The sequence below is a fragment of the Ascidia mentula genome, chromosome 3, assembly GCF_947561715.1.
Source record: "Ascidia mentula chromosome 3, kaAscMent1.1, whole genome shotgun sequence".
NCBI lineage: Eukaryota > Metazoa > Chordata > Ascidiacea > Phlebobranchia > Ascidiidae > Ascidia > Ascidia mentula.
In genome coordinates, this window is record NC_138568.1 from 17,581,169 (window position 1) to 17,602,554 (window position 21,386).

The 21,386-nt window shown below is 39.7% G+C and overlaps 2 protein-coding genes across 2 annotated transcripts; both read left to right on the forward strand.

Annotated features, from left to right (window-relative positions):
* The first annotated feature begins 181 nt into the window (after positions 1 to 181).
* LOC145895822 (uncharacterized) lies at positions 182 to 11,842 on the forward strand. The gene is made up of 24 exons (XM_082984603.1): positions 182 to 289; positions 473 to 616; positions 885 to 1,032; positions 1,564 to 1,670; positions 1,727 to 1,856; positions 2,037 to 2,142; positions 2,300 to 2,566; positions 2,645 to 3,798; positions 4,204 to 4,300; positions 4,537 to 4,647; positions 5,591 to 5,716; positions 5,772 to 5,984; positions 6,288 to 6,491; positions 6,697 to 6,863; positions 6,992 to 7,074; positions 7,265 to 7,403; positions 7,758 to 7,911; positions 8,739 to 8,869; positions 9,120 to 9,198; positions 9,336 to 9,470; positions 9,860 to 9,980; positions 10,049 to 10,108; positions 10,688 to 10,786; positions 11,230 to 11,842. Exons 1-24 carry the CDS (start codon positions 214 to 216, stop codon positions 11,325 to 11,327), a joined length of 4,149 nt encoding a protein of 1,382 aa, XP_082840729.1. The 5' UTR covers positions 182 to 213; the 3' UTR covers positions 11,328 to 11,842.
* Positions 11,843 to 13,781: 1,939 nt separating this feature from the next.
* Positions 13,782 to 20,658, forward strand: LOC145895823 (uncharacterized). The gene is made up of 15 exons (XM_082984604.1): positions 13,782 to 13,880; positions 13,970 to 14,162; positions 14,423 to 14,770; positions 15,060 to 15,245; positions 15,413 to 15,523; positions 15,693 to 15,752; positions 16,210 to 16,438; positions 16,564 to 16,821; positions 17,171 to 17,299; positions 17,639 to 17,803; positions 18,281 to 18,571; positions 18,662 to 18,842; positions 19,149 to 19,314; positions 19,663 to 19,886; positions 20,363 to 20,658. The coding sequence occupies exons 1-15, from the start codon at positions 13,793 to 13,795 to the stop codon at positions 20,656 to 20,658; spliced, it is 2,925 nt and encodes a 974-aa protein (XP_082840730.1). The 5' UTR covers positions 13,782 to 13,792.
* Positions 20,659 to 21,386: the final 728 nt, after the last annotated feature.

Consider the following 21,386-nt stretch of genomic DNA (forward strand, 5'->3'; position numbering starts at 1 on the left):
ACCACCAGACTACGAATTGCCTGCACCATTGTTGCGCAATAATTATCGTTACGCTTTGCACGTCTTAGCACCAGTCGCGATGGGTTGTTTGGTTACAAATTCGATTCCTTCTGTTACGTCACAACAACAACACCGCTAGGAAAACGCGAGGACGGCAGTTCACTGGAAAGAGTCGTATTGGACGTAGCAGACATTGGGATTCAAACTTCAACAATGGATGTTTCTGTACGATTATTGCTTTTATGTGCTATGACACCATGTGCGATGCCGAAGATGTTGCTACGATTCGGTGAGTACATAGTATTGTTGCCAGATTGCCTTATCTGCAATGTATCGTGGTACAAATTACAACTTTCAAGGCTTTGAGCAAAAATATAATTGGAAAAAATTCACGCAAATTTTTCATTAAACGAAGACCGAGTTCTTGTGATCGAAAGGTTTGTCAAAACGTGCTTTTCACTTGTTTCAACAGCTATATATCACGACACGGCAAGTCAAGATTTGGCAACACTTATCGATTCAACGCTCAGTAGTTACGTGAATGACTACGGGAAAGGCGACCACTTTATATTTGAAGCTGTAAAATATAGCAAGGAATTCACACCTAACTTTGAGGGTAAGGATACGGCCAATGTTTACATACATATTTCACATATACATGATTACATTTACGCTGTTGGGATTTACTGTCATAAAAGAGTGATTTTATTTTTTTGTGTGTGATTTTATATAACTTTTGGGAAACTTTATTAGTTAAGTTTTGAATAAAATTTCATAAAATATTCAAATAATTATGACAAAATGCTTGGAAATGTCACTTTAAACTACGTTTGTCAAGGTTTTCTAAAGGAACCACCCTTTACTAACGATTATTTTGTTCAAAGAAACTCTTAAACGCGAAAGCTTTTCGGCTGTAATTGTTGCATCCCGAGAGCTCCCTTGTGCCACCCTGGGGCCGTATTTTCAACTTGTGCCCGTTTTTGTGGTGGCCGGTTCCTCTCAGAACTGCGACCAGGAATTAGATTTTAACAGGTTTGCATTTCACCAATTTTTTCTTGTTTTGTTTAAGTAAGCCAAGTAGATTTGCATGCATGACTTGCAGACTTTATTGTAATGGTTTAGTATTAACATTCAACCTATTATTTATTGGTTGCAAATGTAGCGTTCTGTTCGAGAATTTATCCAAACAACTTTCTGTATAAAGTCCTGTAAAATTCGATAAATTATGTAACAATATAGGTTTACAGAAATTTGCATTTGCTTTCACTTATCGATAAAAAACAGACACTGTTTCCCTCCGTCTATCGACACTTGATGGACTGCGACTCGTGAACACAGACGAAGTTATAAACAAAACGTTATGCGCTGTGCCAACTCAGATAACCATTTTGGTTTTTATTTTGTCGATGTGCTTGCCGTGCTTTCGTATACCGCTGTATTGTTGGGAAAGTCCATTGTGTAACGACCGAAACGTAGATCATAAACAATTTTTGTTGTGTTGAGTTGGCAGTGTCAGAAATACACAACCTGGGTTATTTCCTAAATTTGTTGATTATTATGTAGAATTCATTATCTCATGCCTTCCGATTCGTCCCTCATGTCTTCATTTTTCGAAGCAGTGAAGCAATACGAATGGCAGTCCGCAGCGGTTCTCTACGACAAAAATGACGGTTAGCTTTAAGTTTGCATTCGTCCACATTCTCACTAAACATGACTTCATCTACAGAAGTCCAGTTCACCTTCCAAAACATTCAGGACGCGGGATCTCGTGGTTTGGATGTTGTCGCCTTTGAAGCAAAGCAAAGTGACGAAAGCATTCGATCGAAGCTCATTCAGGCCAGACGGAAGGGCATAAGGTATGATTGCTGAAAAGGATACGAGCTTCGTACATTGCTACAGATGAACTTTCTGAATTAAATAAACAGCAATGAAAAAGTATTTCTAGCTGAATAGTTTTAAAAAATAGTTAAACAATCGTTGAGGTATTCAGCGTTCTGTTGTTACGGGAAACTTTATTTTTATTTCTCTTCTTGCAGGACATACGTCCTCGTGAGTTCCTATACTCGATTGATTCGAATTATGTCCATTGCAAGACAGTTGAGCCTTTCCACTGAAAATTACCACTGGTTTATACCGAACGTGGTATGATTTTTTTGTTTTGACGCCAAAAACATACTCTGTTTGTTCACTAGATTAAACAGTTTTTCTCACTTTAAAAAAATAAAAGGAAAATAACCAAAAAAAAGTTAGTACATGAGGTTTTAAGTCGTTTGTGTCAACAACACATTATTTATTGTAGCTTTTAAACCCTCAAGTTCTTCACAACTTCTTGGACGACGGGGTACGAATCACGTTTCTGCACAGTCCATTGGTGACCCCGCTGGTTTTAAAGATAGTTGAAATATTTCCCGAGTTTCAAACAGATGGAGAAAAGCTCTACCAAGCAGTTGTTCAATCGCTTGTGCGAATTACGTCACGGGCCATGCTTGACGCCTGTGGAAAATTCCAAAGTGATCCGAAGTTTTCCGAAGGCTGTGTCAAGCGACAACACTATCATCATCAAGAGGTAATTAGTACAATAAATAAACGAATCGACAGCTTGCCAGTATGGCTGGGTTAATTCGATCCATTATATATTTTTTAGGTTGAACTCTGTTCAGTTGATGTTAACAATGGATTCATTGTCGATGCCTCTAACAACTTGCATGCAACACCACCATACGTTGAAACCACAACTCTTGGCCACCTACTTGACATGCCTACAACAAACAATACAACAACCTCCTCAAATGGCCATGTTATGACTTCAACAACCACAACTCCATCCAGTGTTCATGGTCACGGTATGTCAACGACCACTACACCATCCAGTGGTCATGGACACGCCATGACAACGACCACTACATCATCCAGTGGTCATGGTCACGCTATGTCAACGACCACTACACCATCCAGTGGTCATGGACACGCCATGACAACGACCACTACACCATCTAGTGTTCATGCAATGGCTTCAACCACCCCGTCTACCATGTCCCATGTTATGGCAAGAACATTATCCAGCCATGGGCACGGCATGACAAAAACCACAACTTCATCACCTGTTAGTCATGGTCATGATATGGTAACAACCACAACACCTTCTGCAAGTCCTGGACATAATATGACTACGACGAACACCACCACCACGCCATCAGCAGGACATGGCCACGCAATGGCAACAACCACAACACCATCTGCGGGCCCTGGACATATTATAACTACGACGACCACCACCACGCCATCAGCAGGGCATGGCCACGCTTTGACAACAACCACAACACCATCTGCCGGTCACGGACATATTGTGACTACGACCACCGCCACACCATCAGCGGGGCATGGTCACGCAATGGCAACAACCACAACACCATCTGTCGGTCACGGACATATTGTGACTACGACCACCGCCACACCATCAGCGGGGCATGGTCACGCAATGGCAACAACCACAACACCATCTGTCGGTCACGGACATATTGTGACCACGACCACCACCACGCCATCAGCGGGGCATGGTCACGCAATGGCAACAACCACAACACCATCTGTCGGTCACGGACATATTGTGACTACGACCACCGCCACACCATCAGCGGGGCATGGTCACGCAATGGCAACAACCACAACACCATCTGCCGGTCACGGACATATTGTGACCACGACCACCACCACGCCATCAGCGGGGCATGGTCACGCAATGGCAACAACCACAACACCATCTGCCGGTCACGGACATATTGTGACCACGACCACCACCACGCCATCAGCAGGGCATGGTCATGTTATGACAACAACAATAAATAATGCTGATGGTCATGCTCCGGTAGACCAATCTCCATCATCCATCGCTCACGGCGGACACTCTTTTAATTCTGGGGTGGTAAGCAAACTGAGAAAAGCATATAATACATATCGTTCTCCTTTTTTTTACAGTTACAACCTGTATGAAATGTGAGGCTGTCCGTTTTTTTTTTAAATCTGCACACATGTACAAGTCCTTTGTACAATACGAAATATACTTTTTTTGCCTCATTGGCATTTTCCATTATCTTATCAGAGCAAGACTTTTGAGGAATGTTTGATCAAAGAGGCGCTACAAGATGACGTCATACCTCCTTCGTCCGGTGTCTCAATAACGCCCTCTCACGGTGGACATCACAGGAGAAAGCGACAAGCAGCCGGACATGATCAACACTCATCAACATTCGAAATTGCTACAAGATTTGACCCGTGTCCTTTTGCTTCAAAATACACTTGGGTAAACGCATTAGTTTTTTTGCAGTCGTCACATTCAACGTAACAACAACTTCCTTTTTTGTAATAAACCGATCCGGTGCAATAAAATTTAATTATTTTTACCGAAAAGAAAACCGGTGATTTGTCGATATTCGACTCGTACTATGTAGGAAAATTAACGAAATGTTAAATTTCTTTGAGCTCTGACTAATTGAACGTCTTTCTTAATACAAGTTTTCAAATCGGTAACGTTTTCAGAACTATAACGATAGCACATGTGAAAGAAGTTTGCTTCAATACCTGAATCTCAACGATTCTAATGCTGTATATACGATAGAACACGTCCACGCCGTGGTCAACGGTCAGAACGTAAGTAAATATATTTATCGACTACCATTGACAGAAGTATTCCTAGAAAAGATCAAAACGATTATTACGCAAACAGTTTTTGTTTTTTTGTGGGATCCGTGCGCACCAATTGATTGACATCAAAAACAATAATTAGCGATATCAAAGGAACGAGAGTAAACACTATTTAGACAAAATTCAAAGCAATATATGATGATGGGATTGAAGTGAAAATATATATATTGAATTTCCAGTTGTGCTTCAAAAAATCGGGTATAACGCGAAAAGCATTTTATTTTTATTGAATTTGTTTCCGATGATCTCTATGCGGTTATTGACCATGGAGATAACTTTCTTTCTTCGTCTTCGTTGGTATGACGACGATGTTGCAAACACAACACATGAAAATGATAACATTTACAAACTTATGATAAGCAAAGTGGAGCCAATAATATGAATTGGACATGCAAAGTCGTGTAATAATCACACCAGCTGCACTGATGAGACCTTTTTGGTCGAAACAGTGGCCATCTGTCTGCAGCTTACACAATTCATATTATTGGCTCCACTTTGCTTATCTTATGATTGTTGTGACACGGCGCCTGACGGTACTATTGGTTGAGCATTGCTTGGCCGTAGTGTTTCCACCTTGTTTTCTCCGTAAGGTTGCACCTAGTTTGGTGCCCAACGGATGACGGTGATTGTATAGTCACCCCAAAGTGGAAGTCTTTGCTTGGCTGTTTGGTCAGCAAAGTCGTCTGATAGTCACACCAGCTGCACTGATGAGACCTTTTAGGTCAAAACAGTGGCCATCTGTATGCAGCTTAAACAGTTTTTGTACGTTATGTTTTATAACGCAGAAGCCTTTCATGCCAGAGAAGCCATCCTAATCTTTTATACTTTATTTTGTGTAACCTCAGTTGGCTGCCGCCCGAAACGCGCACTGACAGTAAGCTCTTTTCAGGTTCACCAACTTCTTAACGTTGGAGGGAGCAACGGAGCACGCAGGTACGTCAACGTGACGTATGAAAAGTTTGCAGTGGAGGGGGTCAAGTTGCCGACACGTGACTTAATCGTGGGGGCAATTTGGGTGAGTAGAAACGTCACAAAAAACCGTATGGAAATATGACTAAGCGCATCCACAGAACCCTCCATGGCTGAAGTGGGAAATAGAAGACGGACGTCCGGTTTTCGGTACATACGAAGGGTATCTTTATGACGTCATAAAGGCGTTATCCGAGACCATGAAGTTCAACTTTTCTATGAATGACGAAACTGCCGTCCGATTTAGGCCGGGCTTCAATCATAGCGAAAGCGAACTTGAGTTTGCGATGAACGAATTGTTTGAAAACGGATCTGTAAGCTCACGTGCCTCAGTTTGAATGTTTTTTTGAGTTAAGTGTTGGTAGCGTAAACACCAATATGACAGTATGTATTACAAGGGTTAGAGAAATCGTGTTGCGCAATGTACAAAATGTACAAAATGTGCGTATTTGTTTTTGGCGGTTGTTTGTGAGATAGTCTATATCACATTGCAACCCTTACAATATTTCATAGATCACTTAAACATCATTATTTAATTGCATGCACCAAATAGATTAATATAGTCACCCTATAAAATAAAAAACTGTTCTATTTTAACTCACGCTATTTCTCCGCAGTGTGACATCTTTCTGTACGACAAAATAATCCAGGGGGGCCGGATCTTGTTATCAGACATCGTTTCCATCACAATCTCAATTCAGACACCAAAAATGTATTTGCTCACTAAGAGAGAAGAGAAGAACGAAGGTGTGAGCATATGGCAGTTTCTGGCGCCATTTAAAGAAGAGAGTTGGGTCGTCCTGTGGACCACACTGTTGCTGGTAAGTTCATTCTTAGGATATACTTTAAAGCATTGGGCAAGCGCGTCGAAAAGAGTTTTATTTATGATTTTACTTTGTTTACAGCAAGATAAATTCTGGAATCTGTTGAATTGCAAAGACCAGCAATGAAACAATACACATTCTTGTACTACAACTATAAGTTTGGCCTTACTTCATTTTGCCGCATTTGTTGTTCTATTGGTAGGTGGCGCTGCTGATGACGTACATTAACAAGAAAAATCCCTACGAGTTTAGAGCAGCGTCACGTGATCTCCGACCGGGCGCCAAACATTCGGAACACTTGGGTCTTCTCAACAGTCTCTGGTTCAACTTTGCTGCCCTGGTTGAGCAGTCATCGCAACTTTTGCCGAAGTAATTGACGTTTGTTGCAATGTTTGTAAATTGTTCAAGTTCTTTTCAACTACAAGCAAAGGAATGAAATTATTTATGTAGTTAGAGGGCTTTTTACCCAGGGTCCATGTTGTAAAACATTTTTTCAGGTCTGGTTCTTTAAAAGTTCTTGCTGGTACGTGGTGGTTGTTTGTCATGCTGGTGATTGCTGCCTACACTGCTAACATGATATGTAAGTAAAAATCCAAAGTCACTGTTTAACCAGTTTGCTTTAATCACAATGTATTTTTTATTTCTGATTTGTATATTTGTGCGCCCGTTTTTATAAATTAACAGAAAACTGACATCAAGTTATTGTAATGCCACAAAAACAATTTTTTAAACAAATTTAACATTCTGTATTTCTGATGCTTTGTGGCTAGCTTTCATGACCCAAGTCAACTCAGAGGGAATCACCACTTTGGAGCAGCTCGCCGGTCAGCAGGAGGTCAAGTATGGAATACTTGCAGACAATCCCATGATGGAGAAGCTACTTCCCTTGTCTAAAGATCATCCACATAGGTATTAAACCACACGATGCAAGGATTAGCCCATATATTGCCGAATGTTCCATTAGCCGAATTTCAATTTATAGGTAAAACGACTACTGGATCATTTAGCCCGCATTCTTTCACCTAGACTGACATTGAATCATTGTCTTTGTTAATGCACAACAAAATTACACGTGATTTGACTCGAAGGTTTGGTAGAAAAAGAAATTGTAACGATAAGAGTTCTGACAAATCGTAGAGATAAGATTGAACAGGAAACATTTTGAAAACGTATCACATACAAATAAAATTGAGAAACGTTCCTTTAACCAAACATGTGTTGTTTTAATGTCAATAATTTGTGCAAATTTGTTAAACTTTTTAGCACAATATGGCATTATCTGCGAGGCAGAGGGAGCGAAGCAATATTTCCAAACCAGGAGAAAGCGTTAGCCAAGGTGGCCGAAAGTGGATTTATGTTGATTTCCAGCTTTAAAACGGTAGTTCAAGCTCTCGCAGAGAGTTGTGACAACGATCAGGTAAATACACGATTTCCTCCGCAAAATGGTCGAAACATATTTGCAAAAATATTTTGTGTATTGATGAAGCAACAAGCGCCTCTAAATTATCTTATAAGAAAATCGATTTTGCTTTTGTGCTTTCTATATTAAGTACAACAAAGCGGTCTTGCAAACAGCTCAGTTGATTGATGTTTAGAAAAATATATTTCGCCTATTTATTTGAATAAGTGGCAAAAAACTGAAGATGCCTTTGGGGGAAATATATTTCTAAACACCAATCGACTAAGCTGTCTGCAAGATCGTTGTGTTGAACTTAACATAGAAATACATATCGTGATACGGTGAGCAATTGACAGCCTGCCATGGGACCGTGATTCTAACTGATACAAATTGGTTTATTATTCTGCAAATTATGACCAGAGGCCGATGAAAATACAATAAACAACACCGGATCGGTGAACCAAGCCACCCTGGTAGGCTGTCGATCGATACCGTATCTGTAGTAGCTGAGTAAAACTTTTAAATCAATCTTTCAGACAGCTCTTTTAAAGATGTTTTTATTTGACCAGAGGGATGTTAGTTGACAAAAATGTTTGAACGCGGGTTACTCGGCCACCTTACGAGGTAGCGACTTACTTTTTTCACACAAAATAGATCATAGGTTGAACTTTCCAACGATAAAAATTAGAAAAAAATTTACATTAACATCCCTCTGGTAAATTATGCAGTGCTAAAAGTATGAATAAATTCTGTAATTTGCGGTCGCAGAGAAAAGGACAATGTCTAACGGAGGGCAAGATTTTTTCAGAATTAATGACCCATTCCTAACATAATATTTTGAATAGGTTGGTGACGGTTTTTACCGCTATCAAGTTGGCTTGCCTGTGCGTAAAGGCCTCATTTTCCTCCCAGCAATCAATGATAATATTTCTCATCTGCGAGATGTCGGTAAACTGTCCGACTTCCAGGATAAATGGTTTGTAGAAAAGTTAGAATTTACCACGTTGGAATCATTATTGTTACAAAACTTGGTGCCTTAAAATTTTTGTCTCGTGTTCACGTTTGAGTTCCTGGTTTACATAATGACAACTGTGTATGTGTTTTTATGCATTTAAAACATGTCGTTTTGGTTGGGTGCGGACTAAGGCCACTGCTTCGCCCTAATGTGGCCCTGTTTGCAGCACACGATAGAAAATCCTAATTGGATCCATTGCTTATCGTTTAAGGTTCGGCGACTTTGAGAAAACGTGCGAAACATCGATGCTCACAATTTCTCTTGACGACGGTGGACAACTTGATATAAAGGTTATTTTATCTTATTATAACAAAAATTTAATTAACGCAGCTTTTCATTGCATTAACAAGAAAAAGCGGACATGAAAAACTTACCATTGGTTCAGCTTAATTAAGTGCATTCATTTTACCATATCTCAACTTTCCAGGCTTTCATTGGAATGTACGTCTTTCTGGGCCTGGGAGTGAGTGTTGGAATGCTAATTTGCGCCTTGGAAACAACTTACATTAAGTACGGTGGATTCGGGGGAATCACCGGAAAAGCAAGAAGATATTCGTTGAGAGTGAGAAACAAATAGTATACGTTTGCACGTTGAAACTGAAGTAGTTTCAATGCGAGAAACTTAGTATTAACTCAGTTATGTTAGCAAATATTTTATTTTCTAATCCCAGGAACTTAGGCTACGGCGTAACTATAACAACAAAACATCAGTGATAAAAAAAAAGTAAAAATACATTCACGGAACGATTTTTTTTATCTTTCCGTAAATGTCTTATTGTCTTTACGTGGTGAAATTTCTCAAATATGTCAATAAATTTACTAAATTTAAGTTTCTCTTTGTTAGCCAGGAGAACCAGCTTTTAAATTCTTACCACTAATGGCGTACCGGCTTGAATTAATTACTTACTTTCACCACTACTAAACCTCGTCACAACATTATATATACTTCAGAAAAACCAGCGCGAGTTTTTGAAACCCCAAACAGTAATGGAGGCCGAGTTTGAACAATGGCCGGGTGGATGGGAAGTTCTGCAGCATAAAGCCTTCATCGAGGAACAACATGATAAACATGGTTAGCATACAAATAGCTCTGTTGTGCCGCGTAATCCGGGTACTCACAACCACTTTCCTGTCGCTCAGTTAAATACTCGGGTGCTGTATCCACGAAAGTTGACGGCACAGCGGTCTCCACAAAGCAAGGTACTGTGTTTTTTTACACATTTTTTTATTGCAACGGTCGCTATGTTTATAAGTAAACTGTTTAGGCCTATAAGTAAGTAAAAAGCGAACGAATGTAAGATAAACGAGTCATGACGTGGTATTGAAAACAATCTGATACATCAAGTCTTTGTTGTCTATAAATCTATATAACAGGGTAGTAGGATAGCGTAATCTTGTCTTTTTGGAAACCGAGTGATTCAATCCCTCTACTGAGACGATCTGAAACATGAATTTACAAACCAGTGAAATGCCCTGAAAAAGGCTTGTTTCCTTCGCGCAATAACCACACTAAGCTGGATGGTTTACCAGTAATTTACTGTGTGAAATCGTGTACATTTCGCTGTTTAATTTATGTTTTGTTTTGTGTAACGAGATTTGATAGTACTTCCTTTCAAACACCAATGCAACTCGTTTGGGAATCGATATACGGTATTGCCTTTTTTTCATCAATGCAAATTTATAAACAGAAACTACGCTGTAGTCGACAATAAATCGTTCCAATCGAGAAGTTTTTTGCAAAAAGCTATCTGAAAGTGAAAACTTACGCTATTGTTTCAGATATGATTTACTGTCCCGGATGTGGACAGGAAAGTGAAAAACTTCCGGACATTGTGACTCAGCGTTTAACGAAAAGAAGGGGAACCTTGGCAACTATAAGTATGTTTGCATACAATGGTGATATATGAGATCAGCAATGAAATCGGTTGTTTCTATAACGATATATATTTACATATGTTGAAAACACGAAGATATTCAATTGGAAAATTATGTAATTTGAACGAATAAGTCGGTAATACTCGGGCTGACGCTGCGTTTGCTCTAATCCCATACGTCAGACGTATAACCTTAGTGCGTAAATCTCCGCCTTTCTCGTGACCTTCGTGTTTTCTCAATACACATTTCACTCTATTTCTCAGAGTTATTGATGATTTTTGATACAGTTCTTCGTGCAAAATAATCTTGTTTTGACGTATGTAACTTAAACCCCTAGAAAATCAAAATAAACTAAATGAAGACAACGAATCCGTTGAATAAATAACTCCATGCTTGGGCATATGTCATAGCAGTTCATTTCTCCTTACACTGCTTTTTGATCGTAGCCAACACCATAGACGACACAATATCCGTTGAAACCGGATACAGATCTGGAGCGACGTCACCTTCTTCTGACGTCACCGGTCCCACTAAAACCTCTTGAACCGACAAAGTGATCAACCTGTCACTTAACTTCTACACCCACGGGTTCTTTCGGAATTATTTGTAGAATTAAAATAGAAATCACCGCATGTAGATCAAATATCATGTCGTAGTAACGCAGCGGACAATTTGCACAGTTGCTAAGTTTTGCATACTTCAATGCAGCCATAATACGCCTGGATGTATAAGCAGTAGTTTGGGCATAATGTCCTGAATCTGCCTGATTCTTCTGTTGATGGGGTCTACTTAATGGAAGTTTTGGGGCGTGAAGTAGAAACGTAATGTTAATACAGTAAACTCCAGGACCTCTGAATTAAATGTAGCACAACGTCCTCACGTAAATCATGTCGTTACATGTCAGGTTACACACATGCACCTATGTAAAAAGTTATTCGTTTTGCGCGACTTTACCAGTATAGTTGTTTTGTACATTTTTATGCATGTGGTTCCTACTGCAATGTTGGCCAAGTTCCCATCTGGGACTGTTGAAAATAGCTATATTACACGTTCTTCCATCGCCGCATTATTATTTTCTGTCTGTTTAATATGTGTAATAAAAGGGACTTTTATTAGAAACTTCCGAAGCATGTTTTTCATTTGTTAACATCTGCTCGTAGTACATCGTGCACGCAATCATGTTCCATGCGTCACATCCGTTGTTTAAACGTTACTGCGCAGAAAATTGGGCATCAGTAGACCGAAGACAGGAAAGTGGCACCTTCTTTGAAGAAAGTGTATCGAAAGGCATAAGCAGCCTAATCCAATAGACGTAGTTTATTTAGAAAACAAACTATCATACCAGATCACGAAATGCAGCAGCACATAATGAGGCGTAGAAGCAATCATTAACGCACATATGTGATTTTGGTATTTCCGCCTTAAACGAAGCTCTTTCATTTTCTGCCCGCGTTTGTGACTTGCCATTAATAACTTTAGCGGCGCTAGCGTACCAGCTGGTCACGCCATGGCGTCAGAGGCAGCAACATGCTTGTATTTATAGAATCGGCTATGCTGACAGGCGGCGCGTTTCAGCGGCTGGGAAAGTTGTTGCTTGATTTTGAGGAATATTTATAACGTCATTTTCAAATGAGCCTTTGTAGTGTGGGTTTTTTTTTGACAGACATCAATTATCTAGGATAAAGCCAGAGTCTCGGAATTTTTAAACCGAATTTTTGCTTTTTACGAATTTGGTTCGGAGATTTAAAACCATTTGCAAACTAACAAAACTGCGACAGTGAAGGTAATAAAACAAGATGTGAGAATATGCATAATTATGAAAGAGTTACAAACACGGATATACGGCGAACTTGCCAGTGTAGGTAAAAGCACACCGTCAGTATTTTCAGGCCTGCAGATAAAACCAAACACTTCTTCGCAGACAAAACAACCATTGTAATTCATGTACCTGCCATGGCGAGCGGTGCATTATTGATAGTTCAGTGGGTGTTTCAGTATAGGTATCAGAGGCAGACACGTGCTTCGCAGGTGTGCAGACATAACATTGCTTAAATGCCGAAAGTATAGTTGGAAACTTCTTTGTAAAAATGTAAATTCAAAATTGTGTGTTTCATAAAGTGACAAAGCAGTCATGCAACCTATAGTACACAGCTAGTTGCGAATTTGTAACATTGTTCCCACATCTAAACGCCCTACAATTACTCAACTTTTTTGCATAACATTTTAATCAAACTTAAACATAGGAAAATCATGCGGTAGATGGATGATATCCAACGTTTCCGTCGTTTAACAAACGAAAACAAAACATAGTTCTTCCAGGCAACTCTGGGTATAACACGTTACAGTTAATGTAGGAAGTACTGCTGACAGAGTTTGGATTGGGCTTGAAAACAACATACGTTGAGTTTGTACGCCGGCGGCAAATATTTTTTAACGCGTCGATAAAGCGATCTCCAGGTGTGTATATTGGTCAATGCGTACGATATCAATTGTATTTGGTGACAATGATTGATAACACATTCAGTGGTGACAAGTAGAGGCGTTTTTTCTTCTTATTTCTTTTTATTTCAACATTCCACTGTTTGGGATGGAGCGACTATCCTGAGATTCGAAGTATGTGAATGAACATGTCAAACCAATTATTTTTCATCAAAAAAATCTGACATATAATTACGCAAATGAATTAGCAATAGGTTGGCACTGGCAAATTGTGCCGCAGGTTATATTAGACTAAGCCCGCAGGGTTGCACTATCTTGGCAATGTAACTTCATCAAGTGGTAACATAATTATGTGGGAAGTACGACGCGTTTTAAAGTTGCTACAGTCAGCAAGGAAAAGTCAGATAGTGTGGCAATGATTAAGATCAGTCAAGTCATGAGGATAGCAGGGAAACATCTGTGACAGCATTTGACGGGAAATGAAGTTCAGTGGCAAACCACCCATGTCAAGTTGATGGACAAAACGCTGAGGCAATTTCTTTCTTGGTTACGCAGATGATATTCGTCAAAATGCGGCTCGACAAATTAGGACTTGTGTGTCTGATATTGTTGACCATACTGCTTTCTGCTTCTTGCCGAAGACATCCAAAGAGGAGAAGTATGTATTCTACAGTATACGTCAACTTTTCCAAGCGCAACACCACTAAAGAAACTAAACCGCCTTCTCTTGTTTGTTAAATTTTGTAGGACCAGGACGATTAACTAGACCTCGACCGCGACCTCGACCCGATCTTATTTTCCAAAAGAAGATCTGTCGTTCATGGAGCGACATAACGAGTTCGACGTTTTGCGACGACCAGGTGGATTGCAGACGAAGATCGGATGAGTGGAATGCCAATTGTACGGCATGTCGTGATCGCCTATCATATACGACCGTTGGGTAATGGTTTTGTGTAATTGCTTGTAAATAGGTTCCCAATTGTTGTATGCATGTTGAAGTACCACACAATACCAGCAATGCATCGTACAAGACACTTTTTGGTCTTTTTTGTAGGAGAAACATCGATATTTTGTAAATTTGCTTTGCAAAACATTGTAGTGAATTTTCCAACTTTAGGATTAAGTCATAATTATCAATATATCCATGCAAAGGCTCACAAGACTCGATGGACTTTTCTGTATAAGTTCTATTCGTTGTAGGTGCAACAACGCTGCCAACGACGTCAACAAGACGTGTCTGCTGCCATTGGAATTGCTTTGCAAAGAAGCTGTAACGTGCCATGGCATGACACCTTGCGATGCCGGGTGCACCACACATTTTCGCTGTCCAGAGGGCACATGCCTAAAACGCTCCACCGTGTGTGACATAGACACCTGCAACGACTGCCCAGGCATCGGACGCTGGCCCAACGGACACGGTTTCAAATGTGTACGGAATGGCCACCAATGTAATCTACCGTACATGCTTCTATACGACGGTGTTAAAGATTGCGACGACGGATCTGATATATGTTACGATGTGCTTCCTGGGGTCACAAACCTTGCGGGGTGGGTATATTGTGACTGAGGGTTAAGTTTGATTGTACTATGGTTTTAACAAACCTTCTGTTTGGTTTGTATTTCGCACATTGTCACAATGACAAGGTTCCTATAGCAGGCTTTTAAAAATACTACATCCCGTCCTAAAAACTAATTTGATTTTTGATTAAACGGTCAGTCACCACATGTAATGAATCACACCGTGCGATATTTTGACCAATTAATCACTGATATCACGAAGCACGCTAACCGCGACTGTACGTGACGTTCACAATAAAACAGTAGACAACTTCCACAGAGACATCCGGCAAGTTGCAACGTTCAACAACAGTCGTTGCTTCCAATGTTTGGCCGACAAAACGATCATCAACTTGCAGGGAGTCTGCGACGGAGTCATAGATTGTCCTGATATGAGTGACGAGTGTTTGTGTGAGGGTTCACTACCAGAGGTGTGTCATCGTGTCCAGAGCTTGCCGCCGAACAAGTGGGTTCACGGGCGTATACGTACAAGTAAATTGAGTTTCTGATCTGGACTAGGTTTTCACCATGTTCCACAGCTTGTAATTGCGTTGATAACAACATCCAAAAACACATTTGTGGTTTTCAAGACTCAAAACGCAGTTTGCTTAGAGTTTTAAATTTTGCGTGCAGTGTGGATAGAGTTTGTGCTCTTGGACAACTTACGTGTCACGACGGAAGTTGCGTTGACAAACGCTCAGTTTGTGATGGAATAATGGACTGCAGTGACGGCATGGACGAAGCGTACGTATCCTGACATCTTTAAAACACTGTTATACTTTTAAAAGTAATAAAATGTAAATCTTTAAAAGCAACAAAATTATAAAGATTTTTCAGCCAAACTCGTTTTTATGTATTTTCTACGCTAATCTGCCTTTGAGTGTTTATTGACATTTCTTCATATCGATTTCAGTGAAGTTTACTGCAAAGGGACCAAACCGTGCATGAACGCAACTATCAACGAAACTTGTCGGTAAGTTATATTTTGTCGTTTCGAACTGTGCAAACGAATTGCCTTAAATCGGTCCAGTATTCGAATAAAAGTATTTATAAATTATTTTATTATAGGTGTGTTGATAAACAACTAGTAACGAGCGAATATCGTATAATTTACACTGCTAGAATATATATTGTGTTGCATTTTCTAATCTCTGAATGGAAACGCTGTTTAAAAAATGCCATCCTTTACAGTATATACGGGTAATTTTAAAACCGAACAACCAATGTTTGATAATCTGTTCTTTTTAAAATCAAAGTACATTTGGAGAATTGTCAAAGTAATATTAGCTATAAAATGTTATCATTTGTGCTTCGTCTGCTAATAATGTTACAAAAGACCTATGAAGTTGACAGATAGGTAATTCCCCCTGACCTTAAAACTGTCAATCGCCACTGAAACCAGTCATGCGTTTAAATCACGTGACTCACAGGTGTTCTCAACTTGCCGAGCAAACCTGCAAACAAACTATGGCGACTTATTGTGACGACAAACACGAATGTAAGATAAGGCGGCGAGGATCGACCTTTGACCTTCCAACCGAAGACGAATGCGCGGGAACATGTCACGTGGACAAGATCGCTTCTGGATCTCGTAATGTTTCGAGTGATGTTTGCGATCCGCCAATTCTGAAGACGAACTTTACTTGCAAATTTAGAAAGGTGTGGATTAATTCTAAACAAATCATTTGATGTAAATCACATGACGTTTTTCTGGTTCCAAACATGTCATGACACAAAACCTACCTTATATTATTCAACAAAAACGTCTTTGTGCAACACCACAGAACATCATTCCACCACCTCCAGAGAAAATTATCAACGCCACTCAAGTTTGCGACGGATTAGTGGACTGCGCAGCTCCGTACAAGATGAATGATGAAAGATCCTGTCCTAAACGGTTTCGTTGTGAAACGGGAACGGGAGCCGTCAGCATACGGGCACACCAAAGATGCGACGGGTTTATAGACTGTCTTAACGGTGAGGAGGAATCGAGAAAAATATGCCCAAGACGACACTACTGCAATTCATTGGATGGAGCCAGGGTATGCAAAAATGGGGGAAAATCGAGCGTTTTTTCAAAATAGCATTTTTAGGTCATCGTGCTGGTTGAGCAATCCGAAGAACAAATCATAAATAAAACTCATTACGCTGAATAATAAGAGACTAATTAACCCAGACGATATGAACAAAATAAACTTTCTGGTAATTTAGGTTCATTCTTAATAGTAATTTTTGCCATTGAGCTAAAACTTGCAATGCAACAATTTATTGACTAAAAACTTACTTGACCACTGGTTACCAAAATTGTTAATCAGGCTCGGAAAATTTTCCTAAGGTGGTTAATATAAACACATTCCTACGTTTTGGAATCAATTCAACCGTTTTGCTCAGGTTTCGATTGCTAAGCGAGAAATGTGTGATTTTGTGATTAATTGCGACGATCAAAGCGACGAAGCAAACTGCAACGATGACAGGTTTTACTGTGAGAACAAGCAACCTCTTTTTGTTCGCAAACGAAAGGTCAGTAGTAATTTTGTAAACCTCCTTTCATGTTCTTTGACTCATTTCCAATCTTTTTTTGTAAACGCGTTGGAATTCTAAAACAAGTGTCAGTATTTTCTCAAAGACTTTGTGACAATAACTTTGTGTCCTATAACGACAGTAAAACAATGTGGTGTTTCCCAAATAGTTTAATGTTGTTGAGTGCTTTAAATCGAACATGACATGGCTGACATATGCGATGGTTTATGTATTTTTATTGAATTGTATGCCAAACCTTAGAACGTGTTAAATTTGCCAATCAACATGATACGAACACAAATTCAAAATATCACGATGATTTAACGTTTTACCTCTCAGATGTTTAACGGAATTGCGGATTGTTCCGATTGGAGTGACGAATGTCCTACATTAACGTCTGGCACTGACGTGAATGTATTTTCTTCCCGCTACGAACTAATCGGAAATCCTGTTCTGCGCGGTCTTGTTTGGTTCATGGGAATTTTGGCCGTTTTGGGAAACTTGGTGAGACAAATATATAATCACGTCATTTTTGTAAACACATAATTAGACTATATAAGCACTGGAGCCAACAATATTTTTTGATTGGGTTCAGTTTAGGGCCACAATTTCGACCATTACGTCTCATCAATGCAGTCTGGCGGCACTATTATATGGTTTTAGCATATGCTTCAACATAGTTTTTCCACCTTTGTTTGTTCCAGTTAGTTGTACCTATAAATCTAGTTTCTAGTGGGTATCGGCGTCTGTATGGTCATCAAAATGTTAAAGATTTTGTCCAGCCCTGATTAAACACGAGATTTTAATAGGTTGGCCCTTTCTGCAGAAAAATAAATATTGTCTTTTGTAAACATTACTTCCACACTGGCCGTATTACAAATGATTAAGAAAGTGTTACAATACCAGGCTGTTTTAGAAATAGTTTAAACTAGTAATTAGAAAAGGAATATTTGTTACAAATTCCAACATTTGTAAACGCAGGCTGTCATTTTGACCACCATCAAAAGCCTCCGACGCAATGCGTCCAACACTTTAGAAATCAACAACTTTCTCGTTATCAACCTGGCTGTGTCTGATTGCCTCATGGGTATCTACCTGCTGACCCTAGGCGGTGTTGGGGTTTCATATTCCGGATCCTATTGCGCTAAGGATCTTGACTGGCGCACGAGCAACAGATGCACATCGTTGGGAGTCCTGGTGGTGCTTTCCAGTGAAACTTCGGTGATAACAATGGCATTGCTTACGTCATTTCGCCTCTACGCTGTATTTAATGTAAGTTTTTAGGTCAACATGTATGAAACCAATTTGGAGGAAAAACGCAAGCCTAAACCTGTTTTAAACTCTGTTTATTTTGATGGGCAGCCCTTCAAGGCCAAAACGCATCCGAAGCCAAAAGTTGCAGGTCTTCTTATTCTTATGGCGTGGAGCATCAGTTTGACGTTGGCTCTAGTTCCGACAAGTGAAAGTTTCCAAGCTACTTTCACGAACCGGGCAGTGCTCGAGGAAAATCCCTTCTTCAACAAAACCACAGTAAAATTTGCAAGTAAGAAATTTACCTTTACTCACGGAAGGAGAGAAATGTTTGGATATGGATCGCAGTCCTTTTCAGGAAAATGATTATCCATCATCGTTTACTCCAAAAAAACTAAGTAATGTTAAAAGCTGCAGACAAAATCGTGATAATCGAGTTGTAAACAGCATATGTTTATTTGTCTCGGGAAGCCTGTATATAGTTTGGTACTGAGCCGGAATAAATTAACTGCCAATTCATTCGTGAAAAAGAACAAAACGTACAATTGCCTTGCACCCGTACACAAATTTTTAATAAAAATTCACCATTTTCTGACAGACTTTCAGAGATTTATCAATCGTTTGTCCACCACCTATCCACACCTCAACGTCACGAAAGAATCGCTGAATCGTGTTAGTGAGTTCACATCTTGGGTTCAATTAAAAAACTTTCTTCAAAACCGACATCTCCCCATTCCTGGAATAAACCCGAAGCGTTTCTTTGGGTAAGTTACCTCGAAGCCACAAAGTTCATTCATTTTTTTTGCACGAACATATTTTTGTCAAATTTTTGTTTATTGTGATTACAAGATTTTGTACAAGGACTATTATTCCACAAAGTTTAATCAACAAAAAAGATTCAACCAAGCCAATGTTAAAACAACACCTTAAGAGTCTGTTACGTATAAAGTCATCACATGTTTATAGTAATCAGATTCCCCCAGCCAACAAATAGAAGTTCATTCCTATGGAAACCCTCAATTTCGATAGTTCTTAATTTGATTGATCGGAATGAAACAGCACTTAGATAAAGAACAAAAACTCCAACCCCTTAACACATACTTTATCTACAGGTACTACAGTGACCACAGCGTGTGTGTCCCAAAACTCTTTGTTACGACGGAAAACACCGCTTGGGGATTTTCCATCGCCATATCAACGTTTAACTTGATCGCTTTTTTATTTGTGGCTATCGCGTATGTCGTAATTTACACCAAATCGACGCGGATAGGAGCGGTAGCAAGAAGGGAAAGCCAAAATGCATCGAACATCGGAAAGCTCGACAAACAAAATCAAGGTAGGCATTTTACATGGTTGATGTGGATATGGCGGTGGAACTGACATGGGCTTACTCCGGTCCGCGGTTTAAACCTGACCCTTTAAGGTTTTTAATCTGATCCGCCTAGAGTTTGTAGAAATTAATGTCGCTCGAGAGCACTGATTCATATTGCAATTAAGAGTTTTTGCAATTCGATTACATGTTTCAAAAGTTTGTTATTGTAAATACGTTAGTCCATAAAATGCTGGCTATACGGACCATTGGTCTGCCTGTAAGTCTTTGGACAATTCCAGGTCTTAAGTCAAAACCTTTTGCCACTGTGACATAGACTGTACATTGAATAAATGTTTCTGAGACGATAGAAAACCTAAAAGATGAAGAGCTTTATACAATTTAGACTAAAGATATTTTTTTGAAACGTCAATTAAAGTAGCCACAAAAACACCGCATTCAACCAACACTTTTCTACATTTTCCATTCAATATTTTTTGCAGAAATGCAAAAGAAAATCGTTCGATTGATCGTCACCGATTTCTGCTGCTGGGTTCCTATTTCAATAATGGCCTTTCTCAGTATCGGGGGTGTCCCCATTCCAAGTGACGCTTACGCCTACTCCGCCATCGTCCTGCTCCCAATCAACAGTGCTTTGAATCCGATCGTTTACTCCAACTTGTGGAACCTCACGTACAATAAGTTCAAAACGTGGAAGAAAATTCCGACCACGACATCGAGCGAATGCTCTGTGAATACTGTGACGAAGAGCACAAGAAGCGTTTGCACCAAAATGTAGATTTGTGTTGGATTTAAATGGCCTGCGAAGCAAGCTATATTACAAGTGGTTTACTATACAGCAAAGTTGGTGCTTTGTTTTAGCTTAGAAATATTTCGGAAATAGTCAGGCTGGATTTGTAGGCGTCCCAAAAATGTTATTTACATTTTCAACACTAGGACAATTCATTGAAGATTTTCCTTTGCCTTTGAAGAGGTAAAATTTGTAACGTACAATTGATGCCTAGCAGTATTTACTCCCTTAAATGCAAGTGCGATGCCCTATTCGTGAAATAACATTGTATCCTACCATCCAAGCTTCACCACGTGCTGTCAGGCGGTCTGACAGACGTCCACTCCCGTACCACCCATGTGTTAATAAAACGGTATGTCGCCATGGTTACTAATTGACAAAGGAAGTTCATCATTGAAATGAATGGTCTTGGTATCCTGAACCAACAACATCCCCTTCATTTTATTCAGGACGGCGAATTAAAGCTTTCCCCGCACTGAAATCAACGCAATACGCAATAAGGATGTGCTCTGCAGTCGTCTGTAACTGCCACTGTGATGTGCAATGCATTACGAGCTCTACTATTCAAACACGCAACTGGTCAGAATCAAGACGCATACGCTTGGCTTGTTCCAAAGTAATGGAACGCGTTTCAATTCTTTGTTGAAAATAACGTTAAAAATTTAACGCTACTGGAATTAAATAGTTCAAACCAGAGTTGCTGATTTCACAGCCGA